A 22,613-nucleotide genomic window follows, 5' to 3' on the forward strand; every position below is an offset into this window, starting at 1 on the left:
CTTGTTTTTTCCCTGCCTCATCCTCTTGGGGTTATGACTGCAGTCATATACCACAGTTCCTGGCAGGACAGGTTATTAAAACTGAATCTTGCAGAGAGGAGCAAGATTGATGAAGGTCACAGAAAAAGGGCGTCTAAGTAGAGAAGTCGCACAGTGGTTTGATACCACCCACACAAAAACTGACTTTGTTTCTTTTCCTGTTGTAACGGACGACTCTGATGAATTTAAGAGAGAAAGGGCTGATGATGGCATAAAGAAGAGTCTGTCAGCCAGAGATGTTAAGGGCACAGGAATCTGAAACAGTCCATCACATTGCATCGCCAACCAAGAGACAGAGCAATTAATGGTAGTGTTCAGTGTGCTTTCTCCTCTTTACTCTGTCCAGAACTCAAGTGCAGGCAGTATTGTTGCTCATGTTTAAGCTGCGTTTTATGGCCTAATTGAGGTCATCCCCAGAGGTCTACCTTCCAGGTGATTCTGTCATGTTAGCAGTTAGCATTATCCATCACAACCTCTCTAGAATGGAGTTGCCATCTTGATTGGGTTCATGGCTTATGGATATATATTTTCTCATTTTCTCCCTTAATCTTTTCTGTGAGGCTTTAAAAGAAGATAATTGCAGAAAGATGAAAAAAATATCAAAAGGCAAAGTCATTTCAAGTTGCTCCTTCTAGAAGTACTGGAAACTTCTTTGGTGCTTCTTAGACCTGTCTTGCTTGGCCACATAGGGAAAACCAGCAGGAAGAACCGGCATCACAAACTGACAAATTAAGGGGTAATTACAGAAGAGGATTCTCCTCCAATCCCATCACAGAGCAATCTCCCATGGAATTTTTCTTCTGTGGTTTTGATTTACTCCTTCTGAGATGCTTCTTGCACAACTTTATGTTTCTGTCTTTCTACAGAAACACAGAAAGACAGAAAGCGGAGAACAGCTGTGATGTTGAGCACCCTCCTGGGTGCCATCTCACTGCCAAGTTTGTCTAAATGTCATAAGATTTGCCTCACTTGCGTCCTGCCACCTGCAATCGCCTCAAGCAGCAGGAATACAGATGGCAAAACTCCTTCAAGCAGAGATTTTATTATTTTTTCTTTCCTTTCTTCTCTCTTTCTTTGATTTCAAGACTACCTTTTTATCAAACTATTTGTGCCACACTGGAAAACTGACATTCAGTGAAGTCATGGTGGCACAACATATGACTCTGAGTATAGGAACAACCAGTGTTGGAACGTAGATACACGATATAATCCCTGACATGGAATCCCACATTGAACAAAATAGGGTTCTTCTGCTTATATTCACATGCTTATGTATTGCTAATGCCTGATGTGAATTGAAATCCCTACTACTCACGAGCTGAGACCTAAGGACAAGGACATAAAAGCAGAGCATTTATAGATAAGCAACACAAATCCTCACGAAAGGAATGACTTACTTTGTATAACATCACTTCTCATTACTGCACAAGATTTAACTGTGGGTCTTTTTCATGTTGTCCAATTATTTTACAATTTTCTTCCACAATTTCCATTCTTTTTTTTTAACAATCTAATATTTTATTTATTTTTTTTAATTTATTTATTTATTAAGGATTTCTGCCTTGTCCCCACAACCGCTTCCCATTTCCCTCCCCCTCCCCCGATCAAGTCCCCCCCCCATCTGCTCGAAGAGCAATCAGGGTTCCCTGACCTGTGGGAAGCCCAAGGACTGCCCACCTCTATCCAGGTCTCGTAAGGTGAGCATTCAAACTGCCTAGGCTTCCACAAAGCCAGTACGTGCAGTAGGATCAAAAACCCACTGCAATTGTTCTTGAATTCTCAGTATTCCTCATTGTCCGCTATGTTCAGCTAGACCCACACGGGAGCACCAGACAGAAATCTCAAGGTCCAAATCAGGAGCAGAAGGAGATGGAGCACGAGCAAGGAACTCAGGACCACGAGGGGTGCACCCACACACTAAGACAATGGGGATGTTCTATTGGGATCTCACCAAGGCCAGCTGGCCTAGGTCTGAAAAAGCATGGGATAAATCTTTTTTTTTTTTTAACAGAGAGGCTTGGGTACCAAAATGCAAATACACACAGTGTAGATAGATGCTTGAGTCATACTTATTGTCCTTATAGAGACCATCTAATGCTGCTGTACTACTTCCTTATCTACCAGCAAGAAAGCATACCTTGGCCATGGCTTAGTTCTGTGCAATTAGTGAAAAATTAATGAAAATTAATTCATTTAGAATACAATCACAAAAATTCCTCTTGTGTATCTGTGTCTGCGATGAACTTCTAGTAACAGTTATAAAGGCATATTATTATAGCATCTCTGGATAATTTTGGAATCCCCTTGAAATTTTATATTAACATTAAGAATCTTGATTGTATGCTTGATTGTATATCATTTAAAGAATCTGTAAGCAATCAGTCCTTCAAAGAGCAGTACTAGTACTAGCTTAATCTGTGTAAACTTTTGTACGAAGGAGTTAGCTTTTCTGTGTTTGAATGATTATGATATGTCTAATTTCTTTGTTAATATTCTCACTTTTCTTTATCATAACTAGTATACTGCCTAAGGCTTTCAGATTTAAGACAACCAAAAACTTCATTGTTTGGGGTCCTAGGGAAATGTCTCAGTGTTAAGAACAGGAATGCCTCTTCCAGAGGACCTGAAATACCCATGTACCCATGTCAAGGGGCTCACAATCACCAATAACTCCAACTCCACAACATCCCACCTTCTTTTCTGGTCTCTGTGGGCACCTGCACACTAATATCCACATGCTGCACACAATAGCTGCATATAAACACAATTCATATAAAATACAAAATTCAAAGTTTCTTTGATTTGACAGTTTCTGTATATTGTTTTATAAATTTCCCCACTCTGTTGATCAACTTTATTTAAAGGTGATAAAACAGCAATGATTGAGAATTTGGAAGTAACAGGATAAGAGCAATCAGCTATGCTCACTGATAGAAGTTATTTAAGTGGAGAGTGAGTTTAGACCTATTGAGACTGAGGTCTAAGTTGACCTCCAAAATTGATCTTGCAAATGTTTTTTTAGTTAACCACATGTATTAACCATTTCTACTGCTCTAAAAGATTTTTAGAGTGTGAATAATATGATAAGTGAAAAGAACTGAAAGTGAACAAGGAGGCTTTGACATGTCCCAACGGTCCAGATGGAGGAATTGACATGATACAAAGGTCCAAATAGAGTCATTGACATGTCCCAAAGGTCCAAAAGGAGGCACTGTCATATCACAAAGGTGCACCCAGGGGAATTAATATGTCATGATAGACACTGTTATCTTATTGTCTATGTAGCTTGTCCTCTGTGTTTACTGTCTACAAAGATGAGGTCAAGTCTGACTTTTGCCCTCCTCTGAGTGTGTAAGACCCTTCTAACACTGTCTAAGCCCTCAAGCATTAATGAGGTAAAGATAGACCACTGACTCTGTTGCCAGTCAGTCCTTTAAATGTTGTCCCCACTATCACCAATGAACCTTGATTCAGAATCTTTATATAGTGTGATCTTATTCACATCCTTACCTTTACCGGTAGGGAGACTTACATTTACAAACATCACTACCCTGTGAACCTTCTCTTTCCTGCTCTGATCCCTGTATTTCTGGATACAAGGTTTTGTGCAATGCAAACAAATTGTAAATATGTCCTTATTTACAGTGCATATTGGTGTCCAAAACAAAGTGGTTCTATTGCCATAATATGAATTTTCTGCAAATTTATGGAGTGATGTGGAACTTGATTCTTTGTTCTTTTTCAGTCCTATCATTTCTCTTGGTAGCCATATAGCAGCGCTTTAAAGCCATTCTCCCAACTTCTTTAATCTCCATGTGTTGTTGTGTTGTTATTCTTATGCGTTGTGTAGAATTTGGGGTTCCCTTCATGGGGCCAGCCTGTCATACATGGCAATGTGAGTTGTCTCCTTAAGATGTCAACATTCACTTCTTTAGTGAGCTCTTCACATGGTATCTTGTGGTATTTCAAGTAGCTACCTCAGAGTTCTTATGCTTAGTTACATTTCTATCTAGAAAACAAATGACTATTTGAGGCAAAGCCAAGATGCTTTGAACTGTAGTAGACCATAGTGGATCAGATGTGATGCTGGTCCTTGTAGAACATTATTGAACCATATGGTCTCCAGCCTAAGAGCCTTTTATCACAGAATACTATGGAATGTAACAACATTGAAAAAAGTTTACATATTTCTACATTAGCTTTGAATCTTATGGAAGAGCAATTGTGTATTTTGAGTAAGGTATCATTATTGTTTATAGTTTGCCAGTCTACTATATTTCTGCTAATTTGAGCCTCAACTGTATTTTAAATTGAATCACTACCTGGATATTAATAAAATCATATTGTAAACAGAGACTATGCTTTGTTTCCCACTTGCCCAAACCTGAATAATCACACAAAAACTATATTAATTACAACACTGTTTAGCCAATGGCTTAGGTATATACCTAGCTAGCTCTTACCTCTTAAATTAACCCATTTCTATTCATTTATGTCTCACAATGAGGCTGTGGCTTACAGGTAATGTTCTGGTATCTTACTCCTTTGGCTACTACATGGTGTCTCTTTTGACCCCACCTACTCTATCTATCTATCTATCTATCTATCTAATCTATCTATCTCTATCTCTATCTCTGTTCAGATTTCCCACCTGGCTTTACTTCAAAAATCATCAGATACTTCTAACAAGTCTATATGTGCTTTAATTATAAAAATAGTATTTTCACTTTTTCTGACTTTTTATGTTTCTTCCTGAAATAAGAGGGACAGAATACATGATTGTATAGTTTCTTGAAACTGGAATTTTAGAAAAGGTAGATAACTACATTTAATAAAATTGATTGTTCCTAGAGCATGTGAGACTAAACATTTCATCCCCACCTCATAGTTTTGAGTAGCTTTTGCTTATTTAATAATATATTCTCTGCTTTAGGCAGCAATTGTTCCATGGTTTTTCTCTTAGCTGACTCACATTTTGAGAAAAAAAATCATATAAACTCTATATGTACGTAAAGTGATGAATATAGTAACTACCTGTGTCTTACATAAAATGATTTTTTAAAAACATAAGTATTCTGAATTCTGAACGTCTTCTATTTCAATGTGAACATTTTAGACTATATTTCCATGAGAAACAATGACTTCACAGTGGGTACCATCCTAGCCAAACACTTGCTTACATATATCATTTCTAAACTTAGTAAATTTCTTTTTGATATATGGGAGGTTTGTTGACTTACATATATATACTCTGAATCTCCCTAGTATGGAAATGACAGCTGTTACTCCAGGGATTAAGGAACATACCCTTGAGCACACCTTATATCCACTTGGGCTTCAACTTTTAGGTATATAAAATGAGAATATTAAACAGTTATTATGTGGGACTCCTGGAATGCCTACTGCCCCATCATCTGTCTATGCTTTCCTTACAATTTGTGTCAACATCCTTATGATGCTCCCGTTCATCTCTTGTCTCCCAGCACTGCGAGCTTTCCCTTCACCCTCTACTTTTTTTTTCTTTCAGTAAATTTGGCTTACTTCTCTTTGAGCCCCCTGCCACTTTCCACCTTTTTATTTTTTAGAACTCCTGTTGGAACTCTAGCCTGAGCAATCAACTTCAATAACAGTTGCTTAATCCACTAAAAATACCAGATGTAATAGGCTCTGATGATCACAGTACATATCTTCATGTATATAAAATCTATCCTGAAGTGTGTCCTCAGAGGAGAGTAGCTCCTAAGCACAAACAGTCCATCACTCTGATAATTATAATTACTATTAGTGAAGCCTTTTATCTGTACCTCTTCATTTAGTAATTCACAATAACAAGATGTAGATATAGGGAAGTGCATAGATAGGGAAGTTACAAAAATGTATAAATGGACTCAGAGTTGAGGAAGTGGACTGTGGTCCCAGATATGTTCTACAGCCCTCTCACTTGTACACCTAAACTTAGATAGTTTTCTAGTTCTCTTGGCTTCTCTTTCATTACAAAATAATAGTAACCGCCTAGAGCATACAGCGAGGACTGCTTAACTCTAAAATGCACTATGTACAGTATTCTTTTTTTCAATAATTGTGCATTGTGCATAGTAATTAATCATTGTAGTTATTCCTTTCATTGACTATATCTATTTTGTTAATCATTACTTGGATTCATTTCCCTGTAGCAAGCATAATCCTTATGCACAAAGGTTGTGTTCATTACCAAACTCTATGTCAGCCTGCTAGAGTAAAGAAAGGAAAAAAGATTGTTTGACAATGGCGTGGAAGCTCAGCATTGTTTTGTTTAGAACACTGAAAGGAGAACACTAGGAGAGTGATTTCCTGACTTGGCAGGAGCGGATATGCGATCATAAATGGCAGTCATTCTGACTACTCCTTCCTGTGTGCTCTAGTTCCAGGGAGACCCCGACTTGTGATTAACCACACTCAAATGAATACGGCTCTCATTCAGTGGCACCCTCCTGTGGACACATTCGGACCCCTTCAGGGCTACCGTCTAAAGTTTGGCAGGAAAGACATGGAGCCACTGACTACTCTTGAATTCTCCGAGAAAGAAGACCACTTTACAGCCACAGACATCCACAAGGGTGCATCGTACGTCTTCAAACTCTCAGCCAGAAACAAAGTGGGCTTCGGGGAGGAAATGGTGAAAGAAATTTCGGTTCCAGAAGAAACGCCAACTGGATTTCCTCAAAACCTCCACTCAGAAGGCACCACTTCCACGTCTGTTCAATTATCTTGGCAACCCCCTGTCCTGGCAGAGAGAAACGGCATTATCACCAAGTACACCGTCCTGTATAGGGATATCAACATTCCCCTTCTTCCCGTGGAGCACCTTATTGTTCCAGCTGACACCTCTATGACACTCACTGGCTTAAAATCAGATACTACATATGATGTAAAAGTACGTGCTCACACGAGCAAAGGGCCCGGGCCATATAGTCCCAGTGTCCAGTTCAGGACACTGCCTGTGGATCAAGGTAGGATTTGTCTGCTTATGGCCTTCCTCCTTTAAAGGAATATCAATCTTTGGAAATCAATATTTTGAAGCTGTAAATAACCGATCGGCCCATTCATATTAGTAGGTTCAGCACTGCAAGCAGGTAAAGTATGTGTGACTTAATCCATTTTGAAAATCGTAGATTTCAGTTATAGAATGCCACTGCAAGTCTGGTGGGCAGTACCGTATGTCCTCAGGTAAGATAAACAGAGGATAGTTGACTGAACTGGAGACAAAGGAGAGTGCTTTATGAGAATGGGTATTAATGAATGCTCTAAACAGGTAGGCAAATCACATTTCTCTCTTTGCTCTATGTAGGCAGTATCTGTCTTAAGCACTGTGATCCATGGTGTAAAAGATCAAGGTAAATGCTTTAAGAATAGTTTAAATACACAGTTTTTCCTTTTCCAGCAGTGTTTGCAAAAAATTTTCATGTCAAAGCAGTTATGAAGACTTCAGTACTGCTGTCTTGGGAGATTCCAGAGAATTATAATTCTGCTATGCCTTTCAAAGTAAGTGTTCTTTAGGTGTCATGGGGATAAGTAGAGGGGACAACTCATGTCATGGTGATACATTATTTGTAACAAATACAGAAAATGTTGACTTGGACAATGGGCTTGGGCTATAGGTCAGTGATAGAGCATTCACTGAACACCCTGGGGTAGCCTTCCTGTACTACAAAACAAAGATGATTGGGACTCCTAATTTCTATTCCTATTTGTGAAAGACTTTCATGAAAGAGTTGTATTTGGCACTTTGACAGTGTGGCCTTTCCATACTGGAGAGTAAGCAAACACTCAGAGCCACAGCTGGCAAGACTACCATGGCACCTTGTATGTTGAACTTGAACTTTTACATCAAACTATTACTTTTTGTTTCCATAAAAGTAAGAAATCTGCATAATTTCTCCTTACGTATAATACCATATTCTGGAAAATTTTAAGATTGTATTTATTGGTCTGAATTCCTGGCACTTTAAGAATAAAGCCACTGAGACTGAGATCTTGCCACTGAGATCTTGGGGAAAAAAAAGCAGCAATAAGTTAGTATTGCTAATAATAGTAAGTAAAAATATTTTTGATAGATGAAAATATATCTAGAGGAGGATTTAAAACATCCTGGTAAATTAATGTGTATAATACATTGTAAACCTTGAACACATTCCATTAAGATCACATGTGACTGACAGGTTAAATCTTAAAAAAAACAAAAAACAAAAAAAAAACTATTGTACATTTTGTTGTTGTTGTTGTTTGCATTTTTGAGAGACTCAGGAACATTTTACCTTTACACCTTAAGAACTATCAAGAGAATCGATGCAATCAACAGAATTACTAATACTTATGAGATTAGGAATTGCCCAGAAATGGAATTAAGCTGGCAAAGAAAGTAGATACAATTCGGTTTAGAAAATGATAACCAATTTGTGATTGGTTATATCTTGGCAGATTCTTTATGATGATGGGAAAATGGTAGAAGAAGTAGATGGCCGAGCTACTCAGAAGTTAATTGTTAACCTGAAACCTGAGAAATCCTATTCGTTTGTGTTAACCAATCGTGGGAACAGTGCTGGTGGGTTGCAGCATAGGGTTACTGCAAAGACTGCCCCAGATGTGCTGCGAACCAAGCCTGCCTTCATCGGGAAGACCAACTTGGATGGCATGATTACGGTGCAGCTGCCCGATGTTCCTGCAAATGAAAACATAAAGTAAGTGAAGGAAAGAAAGCAAGTAAATGAAGCCTGCATTCCAGTGTTATTGTGGTTATAAAGGAATGGATCTCTGATTACAACATGGAAGATTTTCTGTGTGAGCTCATAGTTTAACTACCTAGGTCCATCACACTCCGTGTGTGTACTCATGTTAACACAGTCTCATCAATGTAACAATACATTTTTTATGTTATTTTGAAAGGGAAATGGCAAGTTGCTAAAATGCAGTTTCTTGTAGCACATAGAATACAATTGATAATTGACTAATAGCTGGCAAAATGGTATTTTTTTATAACTGAAGAGAACATTAAAATGTACAAAAAACCAAAGCTATAAGTATTTAAATAATAGAAAGTTATATATATATATATATGTATATATGTGTGTATATATACATATATATATATTATTTGCATGCTAAAATATAGAAAGAGTTCAATTTAAAGTACAAAATAGCACTGAAGGAAAAAATTAGAAAATGCAACATAGAGTGTGGTATAAAAGCCAGGAGGCCAGAAGTATAAAATTAAGTTCAGTCAGTTGAGAAGTTTGCCTAAAGACATATACTTAGCTGGTTTCATAGCCAATAGATTAAAAGACAGTATCATTGAAGTATATAACCATGGAAAGGATGTCACTCCTGTCTCCAGTGTGCCTGGCATTGAGTAGGATATATAGGAGAGAGACTAATGTAAGTCATTCTTAAGAGTGACCATGCTAGGATGACATGAATATAGAACATTTTTTTTTACTGTTATTGTTTTTTCGAGACAGGGTTTCTCTGTAGCTTTGGAGCCTGTCCTGGAACTAGCTCTTGTAGGCCAGGCTGGCCTCGAACTCACAGAGATCCGCCTGCCTCTGCCTCCCGAGTGCTGGGATTAAAGGTGTACACCACTGCCACTTGGCCTGAACATAATTTTGAGGGTCACATTAGGAACTTACAAAATTTAAGAGCCAGAAAGCTAAATGGCAAGGGGTAGTGTCCAGTTTAGTTAGGGCAGCAAGCAATGCTGTGATGCTGGAGCCCAGAGAAGCTGAGAAGGTAGGGCAGGGTGGTGGGGGTGAGAGAGACAAGAGTCAGGTTGTGCTTAGCAGATGGAGCTGACTTCTGCAAACAGAAGAAGCCCACTAAAGCTCTGATGGAAGGACCAGTGTGACAGTGGTTAGTGTCGCCTCACTTTTATCTTCCCATTTTAGGAGCCACTTACGGAATGTCTTGCATCATATTAGATAAAACTGTTATGTGTTTGGGATGGAAAACACACTTCCCTATTTGCTGTAAAACATGACAAAGTTAAGATGAAATTGTTGGGAAATATTTGAAGTTTTACAGAAAGGCATTTGTATATATTTTGTGTCCGGCTGGAATGATTGGAGCTCCCCAAAAGTGGTAGAGAAAATTGTCGAGAAGCCATCAAACAGCTGACATTTGACAACTTATACAACTACAAAGTAGGGCAAATGGTGGTCCACACAGGAGGCACAGGGAACCGAGAGCAGAAGTGCAGCAGAGGCCAACATCTGCTTTAAAGAGTTCAGAGGAAGGGACAGTATCACACATGGCTCAGGTTTGAGCTTGGATAACAGACAGGAAAGTACCGCTATTCATTGAAGGGGTAAAATATCAAGAGGAAATCTGATGCCAGATAGACAAGGCTACTACCCATCAAAAGATATGAAGTATCCGGAGGAAGCTCATAGTTTAAATAAAGGCTTTGTATGAGAATCCAATTAGAAGTATGGGTCCAGAAGAGTTAACTGGTACCAAACGCTCAAATCTCGGAGTGAGCAAAGCAGCAGTGGTTTTGCAGGGAACGACAGAGCATTGAAGCAATGAGATGACAATTTGAAACAAAAGATAAAACACAAAGGTTTTAGTATGAAGACAGTCCACGAAAGATACAGAGAATGGCTTCTTGTAAAGAAGGCATGTGAGCCAGGACTACACAGCCTGGGGACTAGATGCGGCATTTTAACAGTAAGTGCTGAACTTCAAGTTTCATCAGGTGTGCTGTCATGAGGCAGGAAGATTGGAAATTTGCACACACCCTGAGTTAATAGCAAGTCCCTTTTGAGTCACACAAAACCAGAAAAGCGTCCCCAAATCTCTGGAAAACTGAAAGAAAATAATGAGAAAAACAAGTATTAAAAAACAAAATAATGAAAGAAAAAATTGAGTGAATTGATATTCACTCAGGATTAAGTAGTAATTTTGACCCACTTACACCCAGTCAAATCAATCTTTCTTCCACAGTCCTTCACTTGTCATTTATTTGATAAAAATGACGACAGGTTTCAGCACAAGTAATAGAATTTTCAAAATGTTACTAGTAAAATAAATTCACTGAGATAAGGTCTTCATTTTGTCTAATCTTTTCCAGTGTCTAAAAATTAAAAGTGAAAATGCAATGCCAGCACACTTTTTATCACAGTAAAATTTAATATGAGTATAAGATTATATTTATATATGTATTGACTTTCTAATTTCTTCTGAGGTTTTTTTTTTTTTTTTGGTTTTTTTTCAAGACAGGGTTTCTCTGTGGTTTTGGAGCCTGTCCTGGAACTAGCTCTTGTAGACCAGGCTGGTCTCGAACTCACAGAGATCCACCTGCCTCAGCCTCCTGAGTGCTGGGATTAAAGGCGTGCGCCACCACCGCCTGGCCTCTTCTGAGTTTTTATTACTATTAACAGATAAACATTTTTTGAAAACACTTTATTGAAATATATACAAAGTGGTAGAAGCTAGGTATGGGACACATGCCCTTAGTCTCAGCACTTGGCAGGCAGAGGCAGAACAATCTTTGTGAATTTGGGGCCAACCTGGTCTATATAGTGAGTTCCAAGGACTATACAGTAAGACCCTGTCTCACAGAAACCAAAAGAAAAAAAAAGTGGTACATATTTAACATACAGAGTTTAATCGGTTTTTATCATAATTATCATCCATTCGACTGTAAAGCCTAGACCTAGCACATCTACTTTGAGCAACCATGATGTGCCAGGCAATGTGGCAGAAGTTTAGTGATAAAATGCAGAGTGTATCTGTACTCTTAAGCAACACAGTACTTGGGAGACTTGAACAGTGATGTTTGTCAGAATGTTGTGTTTGGCTAGGGCTCCTAACATTAAGAAACTCAGAGACACAATCTGGAGAAGTTGACATCTATCTTTAGGAATTATGAAAAACAAACTCAGGGTGCTGTCTGGGTGGAGGACCAAGTGCTCATACCAGAGACCAGGGAAAAGCTGGTGCATGATCTTTTACACCACATCCTCCCAATCTGCTTAGACTTTTAACTGAGGTTTAGCAAGTCCAGTTATGTACACAGTTTGCTTCCAGTGCTGTGTCTGGGAAGAGTAAGGTGACTGCAAGGAAGTCAAATCTTATCATAAAACACAGCAAACAGCTGGCCTGGTTACGGTGGAGTAGGGGGTTATGGAAACAAAAATTCTGCCAGCTCAGTGCAGATGTCTAGGGAAGCAGACTGAAGGCATTGATTAGTACTTAATGTGAGTTCTGAAACCTGAGAAGATGAAACTTTGTAAATGATTATAAGACAGCGAGAAATGTACATGATAAAGTCAACCCATTCAACAAGACTCATGGCTGTCCCTGAACACGGTATAGGAAAGCTGAACAGAGCTCAACCTAGTCAGTGACTTTGTCTTTGTAGCTGATGCACAAAATGAGCAAATTCCTGTTGCAGTGCTGTAGTCGTTAGTAGAACAGGCGTTTTTATCCTTTCGTGACAGATTTCAGTTTGTGTTTCAACTCTGAAATAGACTTTCAAGAACGTTTTGTGTTTTAGGGCTTTTGTTTTTTTCCTTTTTTATTTTTTAAGCTTGTGCAACTTTACTTTTTAATTTATGTACTTTTGGCAAATCTACTTGAATTTAGACTCAGGGAAAGTGATAGGTTTCTTATTTCCATCTTTTTCTGGTACTTTGTTCTTTTTTGAGACTAGCAAATGGCTGGATTATTTTGGAAACAATCTCAAGGATGCATCAGGCTGTGGTGTCATGGATTCTGTGATATTTCAGTCTTACTTCTTAATAATTTAGGATAGAGAATGCCAATCAGAAAATACCACGATTCCACCATTATTCCAAGGTAAAATTAACAGAGGGTGCTCCTGTGATTATGTAGCAGCATTTTACTCTGAGTGCTTAGGGCAAAAATCATAAGACGGATGATGCTGAGTGATAAAGTTACTCCAGGTACCAGGTATAGAAGTTAGTTTAGTAACAATCAGTGGCTTAATTTTAGAACAGAAATGAAAACAAAAAAGTGTATTGTATATGAACACTGTACACATTTGGTACATGTACATACAAGCAAAATACTCATATAGATGAAACAAGATAAATAAATAAACAAATAGTAATTAAAAATGTGCCATGAACAGATATTAGAACCAAGGTTGTTCTAGCACTTACATCCAGACCCAGGTTGGGCTCTGGGAATGCTGTAACCACTGCAGTATGTAGGCTTTCACAGTTTCAGGAGAGATAAGGAAAGCCTTCTTATTTATCACCCAACTGCTTCATCAGTGAAGGGCATGAAGCTAAGTATAAATAACTTCCCATAGTACATACAGCTAAAAAGGTTCAACATCTTAATTTGAAGATAGAAATAGGAAAGATCATTCCACCTGCTGTCAGATTTCTATGATAAAATAATTTGATTTAAGCAATACACACAAAACATAACAGGAAAAAAACTATGTGAGGATTGACATTCATCCATGAACTTTCAAAAAGATTTTGACCTCCCAGTTAAATAACACGTTTCAAGATGCCAAGACAGATTACTAATGCTAAAAGGCTGGCTCCATTTGAAGTCAGGCTATGTTAAAAATACCATAACTTGCCTTTTTACATAATTATATGGAGCTGGGCCCCTTGATGATAGTATATTAAATATAATTACTAAAACTTTGCTTAAAATAATTTAAATTTTGAAGGTAACTATAATGTTTTCTCTGTATATTAGATTTAACTTACTTAGAGAAAACATCATAATACATAAGTAGTCAAAGACTTCTAGATAAATTAATTGAGATGATTTGTAATATTATTTCATTATTATAGCAGTTGAAGACAACGTTGATAAAAAGCATTTTGAGCCTAGAGTCTGGGCTTAAAACAAACAGTCAAAGTAGAATGTAGAACTTGGTTTTCTCAAAAACATTTTTTTTCTTTTTCAAATATGTATGCTCAGTTGGTATGCTTTTTGTCAATATGAATTTATAGGAAACATATCAGCTCCCCATTTTTCCCTCTCCCCATTCTGAGTCACCTCATTTTTCATAATGTAGTATAATTAGAACAAGGGTTACTAATAAACAAAGAAAAATATTTCGCAGTAAGGAGTATGTTTCCTATATAAACCCCACTTGATCATGACATTGTTTTTCTAGTGGAAGGAGAAAAAGATTGATGAGAATGGAAATTGCTGGAAGATACTTACAGCCCTAAGAGTCACCTTTCCTAACCACATCCACTTTTTAGAGGAAAAGTAATTCAGTGATAAGGTGGCAAAGATGAGCAAATTTTGAGGCGATTACATGTGCATCTACTTTTTTATTTTTTACTTATTTATTTATTTTACATACCAACCATAACAAAAAATATACAGTGCAAAAAAGAAAGCATCTTCAACAAACAGTGCTGGCATAACTGGATAACAGCATGTAGAAGAATGCAAATAGATCCATCCATACTTACCACCCTGCATATAAGTCATGTCCAAGTGAATCAAAAAACCTCAACATGAATTCAGTTATACTGAAGCTGATAGAACAGAAAGGAGGAAGTAGCCTTGAATGCACTGTCACGGGAGTCTAATTCTTGAATATTACATCAATAGCACAGAAACCAAAAAGCTTCTGTAAAGCAAAGGACACTATCAACAAGACAAAACAGCAGCCTAAAGAACTGTAAAAGATCTTCACCAACCCCACATCTAACAGAAGACTGATCTCCAAAATACATGTACATTTCCATTAAAAATATTATTAAAGTATAGATATTCCTTAAATAATCTAAGAAAATTATAGACCCCAAACCAGCAATTTAATCTATGTAATAGTCCTGGCAGAAGTCAGAAAAGGTTTCACTTGGGAAGTAATAAATGAATAAATATTTATGGAAAGAGAATTGACTTGATGCAATTCAAAGCAGATAAGAAAGGATGATCAAGGATGTGACCCCCAAATGCCCCCAGATCAATTTCAAACACCAAAAGCCAATCAGAGTGTGGAGACAGGGATTCAAGCAAGATTCTGTCAGGCCTTATAATATCTGTGTCTTTATCCTAAGAGCGATAAGACTCCATTGAAATATCTCCAGGGACTGAAGAAGTACAATCAATTTTGTATTGTTAAGTAAAAATTTCAGAGACTAGACGAAAAAAAATAGTCAGCGAAGCAGAAAAGTTGTAGGACTATTGTCCAAGCATTAAAAAATAGGATGAGGCCAGATGAGTGGCCATAGAGGAACATAGAAGTGAACATATCTCCTCTGGAGATAGAGTTCAGAAGTTAAGAGCTCCTGAAGATAAACCAGGAAGGAGGGAAGAAGAAAGTGAAAACAAACTGCCAATGTTAGTACCAGATCCAAGGCTGGGGTCTTTAATGGCTGTGGTGCAGTGTGAGAGCAGGAAAAAGTCGTTATTTCTTTCATTGTAACCATAGTGATAGCTAAATATGTTGGCGCATAGTTGAAGCCAGATGAATCTATCTATATACTATTTACATAAAGCTAATATTCTCAGCTATTAGTAAAAATGGAGTCTCCTTGGATATAAAAAAAAAGAACATGAAGAGAAATCCTGAGACAGTGTTTTCTAAGATTCTACACTATTATATTTATATGTCAATAATAAATTCTGTTATGATATCATTTATACAGTAAGTTATAAATTAGGAAATCAGGAATGTTGCAAATTACAAAAAAAGATATAGAATACTTCATGGAAGGTCTTAACAATATGCTGTGAAAAGTTTAAAAATACCAAAAATTCTTCTTTCAATGTAATGCTATTTAGACCTTAACATCCCTGGCATCATCCCTGCAGTGCAGTGCTAAGGCAGGAGGGCTAGCAAGGGCAGAAGGTGGGCAAGAGAAAGTACAAACCTTCCCAGAGAACTGGGGCAGTAAGAGATGGGAGAAAGCGCAGTGACTGACCCATGTTTTTGGTCTCTATTTGTTTGTTTTAACTTATAAAAGGAAGGATTTAAGCTGGGCGGTGGTGGCGCCTTTAATCCCAGTACTCGGGAGGCAGAGGCAGGCAGATCTTTGTGAGTTCGAGACCAGCCTGGTCTACAAGAGCTAGTTCCAGGACAGGCTCCAAAACCACAAAGAAACCCTGTCTCGAAAAACCAAAAAAAAAAAAAAAAAAAAAAGGATTTATTAGGGCTTATAGTTTCAGAGACCATTCCCATGCTGTTCATGATAATGGATTAAAAGCATAGCAGTTAGAACTAACTGTATCAGGGAGCTCACGTCTTAAATCATAAAGACAAAGCAGAAAAAACACAATCTAGAAGTGGTGGTAGGCTTTAAACTCTCAAAGACAACTTCCTTGGGCACACTTCGTCCAGAAATATCACACCTTCTGAGCTTTGTCAGACGCCTCCATGAACTCAGGACCAAAGATTCAAATAACGGAGCCTTTGGGAAAGTTTACATTCAAACCACTGCATACAGGACATTTAATTATGTGAAATGTCTTCATTTTCTTTTCCTCATCCTTTCTTTTTCCTTCTCCTTTTTCTTCTTCTCCTCTTCCTCCTCCCCCTCTTCTTATATTTCTTTTTTTGTCTTTTAACTTGTAGGTGCTTAGTCCAGGACATCTGTTTGCTTTATTTTTCAATAGTGGATTCATATGTTGTCGAAAGGCTTCTGCAGGCTCCAATGGGAAGAACAGAGTTGAGAGAGAAGTACTTAGAGCAGGGTTTAGTACCTGTCATAAGAAAGTGGGACTAAAGTAATAGAAATCAATGATGCACCAGTGTCATCCCTAAGTATAGTCCCAGATATCTTCTGTGAAAAAAGGAATGATTATGGTTTGCAGACATGAACAGCCAGGACTATAGTTTGCTAGAAATATGAAAAGAGTTTTTCCCAATTGTATTTTCTCTTTTCTCTGTCAATGAGTGATATGCATGCCCTTTCCTAAGGAGGTGTAGATGTTCAAGAATTGAGTCCAGTGGAGAAAATTGTGTTGTGGAAAACAAACAGTTTAAGAAAAAAGCTATATGGAGACCTAAGGACCTGTTTGTAACTGAGGGTTATGAATTTATGGCATGATATGCAGTATTATATTATTTCTCATGCTTTATTTAGTCTTCTGGGCCTAAAGACAGAGGTAACATCTATGGATTTCAACTAAGGCTTTGAGAAAAAAAAAATCCAAAAGCAGTGAGAGTCTTGGTTGATGTGTACATCTCTCTAAAGACAGAAAGAAAAGCACCAAAGAAAAACATTGGCAGAGGCATGAAGGTCGGAGGACGCTTAACTATTCATCCATACACACACACACAGTAACATGCTTAACTTTCAGAAGAAATACAAGAACCGGGACAGGTTGACAGGTTTCAAATGATGCCAGGACATATTTAAAAGTTTCTGCTATAGAGAACATGTGACGGATAATATGAATTTCTGATTGCAAGGTTATCCTGAAATGAGCAAGACTGCCCTGAAGGCAGCCATGCTTTGCAGGCCATAAATGAGCGCTTAGATCAGTAGAAAGAGAAGATGATGGATATCTGACCACCACACTGGTAATTAATTGCTGTGGGTGAGCTGTTCCATTCTTATCTCATCCAAGAGTGTGGTGAATAATTGGGGGGGGGGGTGATGCTGATGAAAAAAATGGATTTTTTCATGTATAAGAATAGCAGCTCAGTGTGGAATTATAAGAAAAATTAATGGGATTCATCAGCTTGACTATGATCTATCAAAACCCGCAGGGAACAATGGGAGCTCTCTGCTAACTCCCATTGTCATTGCTCTCGGAAGAGCTCTCCTGACTACTCAGTGGGTATGAAAAGCGAGAGACTCCTTGACAAGTGTGTTTATCAAGTGCATCTGCAGTGTTATTTTGAACGCTCAGTTGCGGCTCTGTCATTTCTCTGCATGCTCATTTAACATGATGGACTTGTTTGGCAAATCCTTCAGGTGGTAGGAGGATGTGATGAGGAGGAGGCTTAGTCTGGATCATAAAATAAAAATATTGGCCTCTTTCACATGCTCCAATTCTTATTTCTCCTCGCCCTCCTTGATCATCATACTTCTTTGTAGTAAAGAAAATGAATGGCTAGGTGCTGGAACCTTGTGTGTCTCTTAATTAGTTGCTCAGAGCACCATGGAAATAAAAGACTGTGGTTTGAATTCTTGATTAGGGGAAAGGTTTAGCAAGTATCTACCTGTGAGTTATAAAAACCCTGACATCCTGGTAAAGACTGTGGCATCTTTGCCAGCATCCCCTGGCCTCTGCTCCATTTTGTACGCTGCACAGGATGCCAAACTCTTCCAGTGCTCTTGTTGGTGTTGTTTTGTTTTGCTTTGCTTTTCCTCCAGAGAAAGACATGTATGCTTTTTTGTTGCTGTTATTTTTCAGACTATACAACTGCAATTCACGGGAGTTAAATAAGCAATCTGAGATCTCTGAACACATTAGTATTGAGCCCTAGCTCTAGGCCAGGTAGATCCCCAGGTGACACACTCATCATCAGAATACTACCCTTGGGACTAACAGCCCAGCTAATACAGCGAGAGCAAGATGGAAATGATCAGTTTTCTAGTAGTGATATTTTTTAAAAGGCAGAGTGAAATGAGAATAATTTTAGTGGCATTCTATTTAAGACAACATATCTATATTATTGTCATTTGTCCATATGCAATCACAACTAAATTATCGCAGAGATACTTTGCATTATATATTTATGCTGTCTTTCACACATATCTCAGTTCTCACCAACCGCATTTCAAATGCTTGGAGGCCTCAGAAAGTTCATGGCTACAGTACTGGGCAGTGCAGCTCTAGAAGATATTTATGGGAAGAACCTTGCTGTAGCAGAGAGATTGCCGAGAGGGCTTCCTAAGTGCAGTTGACTCTAAATAACATGTGAAAAGGGCTGCAATCTCCTCCCTTCCTGTTTTTCTTTGCCCCATGTAATAGCCATCTCTTTCTTTTTTTAGATTGTGTGAGTCTATCCCTATGTACATGTATATGTATTTTCAGTTTTGCTATGAATCTCCTCCAAATTTATGAGATTATCAAAAAGACTTTGTGATACATAGAATAAATGAAAAAAGAGAGGTCATCATGAGGGTCTGAGTGACTGTCCTCGCTGTTTTCCATTGCACAGTTATTTAATTGTTCATATTTCTTGTATCCATGGCCTGGTCTCATACCTATACAGCTCCTATCCAATCTTTTATGGATTGTGCTATTGGGAGGCCAAACTAGATTATGCATTTAATGCAATGCCTAAAATTATAGTGTAATTGTTATATTATTAATTATTATCTTTAATGCCTTCATACTGAACACTGATAGGAACAGAGTTCTTATACACGCAAAGCAAGAAAAGGGTATATCCTATGACGTTAGAAAGCACCTTCATTACTAATGTGTACTTTGTCTTGAACATGTAGCTTTATGCAGTACTTGTTTTAATTGGCCATACTCAGTGCATGGAATGTTTGCACTTCTTTCTGTAATGATGTGGGATTCACCTCTGTATGCTGTGAATATGTTTTATTACCAATGGTTAATAAGGAAGCTAATTTGGCCTGTGGCAGGGCAGAATATAGCAAGTCAGAAAATCTAAGCTGAGATAGAAGAGGAACAAAGACAGAGTCAGAGAGAAGACAAGCTTCATGGTAAAATATAAAATACAAATGGGTTAGTTTAAGATACAGGAGCTAGCTAGGAATATGCATGAGCCTTTGGCCAAACACCATTGTAATTAATATAGTTTTGTGTGATTATTCGGGTCTGGGTGGCCAGAAAGTAAAAGAACAGTCTCTGCTTACACTGTTGATATTATTTACACTAAATCCTATTTTGAAGTACTTTAGGTAGAAATAGTCCCCAAATCTCATACTACTTAAAATTTTGAAATTTAATGAATTTTTTAAAATGTACTTTGTCTTTATATAATTATGTAATTATGAGTGACTTTAAAATACTTTATTTTTATTAAATTATAATAAATATATTTATAAATGTATAAATGTTTCTAATAGCATTTTATTTTACATCTCCTTTTTAAAAGACTTTTTATTAGTAAATATTGAAAATATATAGCACAGCAGCTTGAAGTGATAGATTTCAATATAGTTTGGGCAAGTCCATTTGCAGGACCCTAACAAACATGTCTGCTATGTTTAATAGCAGATGTTTAATAAAGAGCAACCAACCATGTGAAATTACCATATGAAATCACCAAGCTCACACATTGATGTTTTCCACAAAAAGTGGTTATTTTTTCCTTACTACAAAATACTAGATGAGCCACCCCACATCAATAATTTTCTTCTGTCTTAATATTTTGTCTGTAGAAGATTTAAGGTTATAATCATTTTATCTTTTCTTTGAATTAATCTTATTGTCTCCTCATTCCTAAACAGGGGTTACTACATTATTATTGTGCCTTTGAAGAAGTCTCGTGGGAAATTCATCAAGCCATGGGAGAGCCCTGATGAAATGGAGTTAGATGAGGTAACTGTGTCTATGTTTTCTGTGTCCTTCTTTAGTTGTTCTATGTAGGCCTCCTAGCATTTTGGTCAGGTGTCAGCTATGGTACATCTAGCCAATTGAGTGAACCAGTGACCTGGGCCTGCTATACCCTAGAAATCTAGCAAAGATTCTTTTGTTTTAATTAACAGATTACAACCTGTGTTATCTTTGTTGTCCTTACTCTTATGTTACCTACCCATTGTAACCATAATGCAGAAGTATAGAGGGTGATATCATTACTATTAATAAAATTCCAGACACATTATTTAGTTTGGCAGTTGCCAAGGCTGTTACAAATGCTTAATGCTCTTTGTAACACATTGCATTTAATTTGCCACACGGTCATCAGCATATTTTCACAGAATTCTACTGTTCCCCAGACATTTATTTGCCTTATTTTCTGGTCCATAGATTTTCAGTATCAAAAGTGCATTTAAGTGCAGGAAAAAAAAATTCTGAACAAACAAAGACTGTGATACAAGAGGTAGCAAACATTAAAGAGTTTGCTATCAACTTTCAAATCTTATACCTACATGATTCTATTAATTAAGTTCTTATTAGATTAATTAATTCTGTTTCTTGAAATACAAGAACTTTTCAAAAACAGTTTGGTTTTATATGTATGTGTGCTTTTCCTGGATCTATATTTGTGTGCTGTGTGTTGCCATGGTACCTGTGGAGATCAGAAGAGGGTGTTGGATCCCTTGGAACTGGGGCTTAGAGATGGTAGTAAGCCCTGTTTGGTTCTGGAAATATGGTCTGGGTCCTCTGTTAAGAGCAACATATTAGTGTTCTTAACTGCCGAGCCATTTCCCAACTGTTACGTACTTTTTAAATGTAATTATTACACACTTCTGTGCAGTGAGAAAACTGGCCCCAAGAATTTCCAAGATCTCAGATAGAACCAGCCCAGCTTTCAGAGCTAGGCGTCACGTTTGACTACTACAGAGTCTTTGTTTTAACAAATTCAGTTAAGTTTATGTGCCCTTCCCAGAAACATAAATTTTAATTTATGTGGATCATTTACAACATGGGCTGTATCTGAAAATAATCCTATTATTTCTATATATTCTTTTTGTCACAGATTAGTGCAAATGGAGCGAGGACAACGATTAATTCCCTAACTATGTTACTAGGAATTATTGGTTTGAAATATATCTGTACAAAGATAACTATGATCTGACAAAAAGAAGGGGGATTTGGGGTGGGACTTGCATCCTGTGGCAGATCTGAATCGTCTCTACACGTGTGACTCATCATCACCTACCTGTTTTGTGAGTTAAATTTGTTCAGGTTCAGAATGCTAGACAAGTTCAAGGTCAGGTCTCTGCTTGTGTCACTGTCTAGCAATTAGGCACTGTGACCGCAGTACCAAATGATACATTTCAGCAATCTGGTCACATAACTTAATTGTCAGTTTATCATCGGCCAGTTATGATGCCAGAGAAACAGAATCCTTCTCTAAGCAGTTAACCCTAAAGCAGTCTATACTATTTAACTAGCTCTTAGCTGAATTGTAGGACTGTCCTTAGCAAATTCTTGTTGAAATTGGATTTTTAAATGCAATGATAAGTTGTGGAATCTATAAATATTTCTACTTAGGAAAAATGAATTTTCAAAGCACTGGAACCCAACCAAGGCAAGAGGACATCAAATGCTTTCAGTAATAAGCTTTTTCTTAGAAGTGAAGCTATTTGATAGGAAGGAATGGAAAATGATTCTCCTTTACAGCCAGGTTTTAACCTCTAGAATGCACAGACATTCTAATGGATTAAAATATAGGGCTATGTGACATTGAACTTACTTGCAATTAAATTCCACAGGTCTGTGCTGCTGATTCCCATAACAAAGGGTCATTTTAATCATCCTTTGAGTTGTGGTGCATTAATCTGTATAATAGCTTGATAAAGAACATTTTATTAATTCAAAACTTTTGGGTCAGGATGGGTTGTTTCCCACTTTTCTTACTGATATAATTGAGACCACATTGCGGAATTAATGGTGGAAGAAATAAGATATGCATTGACTGGAAAATGAAAATTATTTCTGATAAAGAAGTAAAGCCCTTGGTATAACTTCTGGAATTATGTCCAATATAT

General features: G+C 37.5%; 1 protein-coding gene across 45 annotated transcripts in view; it reads left to right on the forward strand.

The window, feature by feature from the left end:
• Nucleotides 1–22,613, forward strand: part of Ptprd (protein tyrosine phosphatase receptor type D) — a 2,219,644-nt gene that overhangs the window by 2,064,644 nt on the left and 132,387 nt on the right. For 20 of the 45 annotated variants that reach the window (XM_041632294.1, XM_041632295.1, XM_041632298.1 and 17 more), the window contains 4 exons: nucleotides 6,441–7,028; nucleotides 7,460–7,560; nucleotides 8,497–8,756; nucleotides 20,406–20,496. In XM_041632294.1, coding sequence (XP_041488228.1) covers nucleotides 6,441–7,028; nucleotides 7,460–7,560; nucleotides 8,497–8,756; nucleotides 20,406–20,496 — 1,040 coding nt within the window. The remainder of the gene's footprint in view (nucleotides 1–6,440; nucleotides 7,029–7,459; nucleotides 7,561–8,496; nucleotides 8,757–20,405; nucleotides 20,497–22,613) is intronic. The other 25 variants (XM_041632317.1, XM_041632321.1, XM_041632318.1 and 22 more) reach the window with 3 other exon arrangements.

The sequence above is a fragment of the Microtus oregoni genome, unplaced genomic scaffold, assembly GCF_018167655.1.
Source record: "Microtus oregoni isolate MIOR12 unplaced genomic scaffold, Mior012 000041F_ref0000270, whole genome shotgun sequence".
NCBI classification, from domain to species: domain Eukaryota; kingdom Metazoa; phylum Chordata; class Mammalia; order Rodentia; family Cricetidae; genus Microtus; species Microtus oregoni.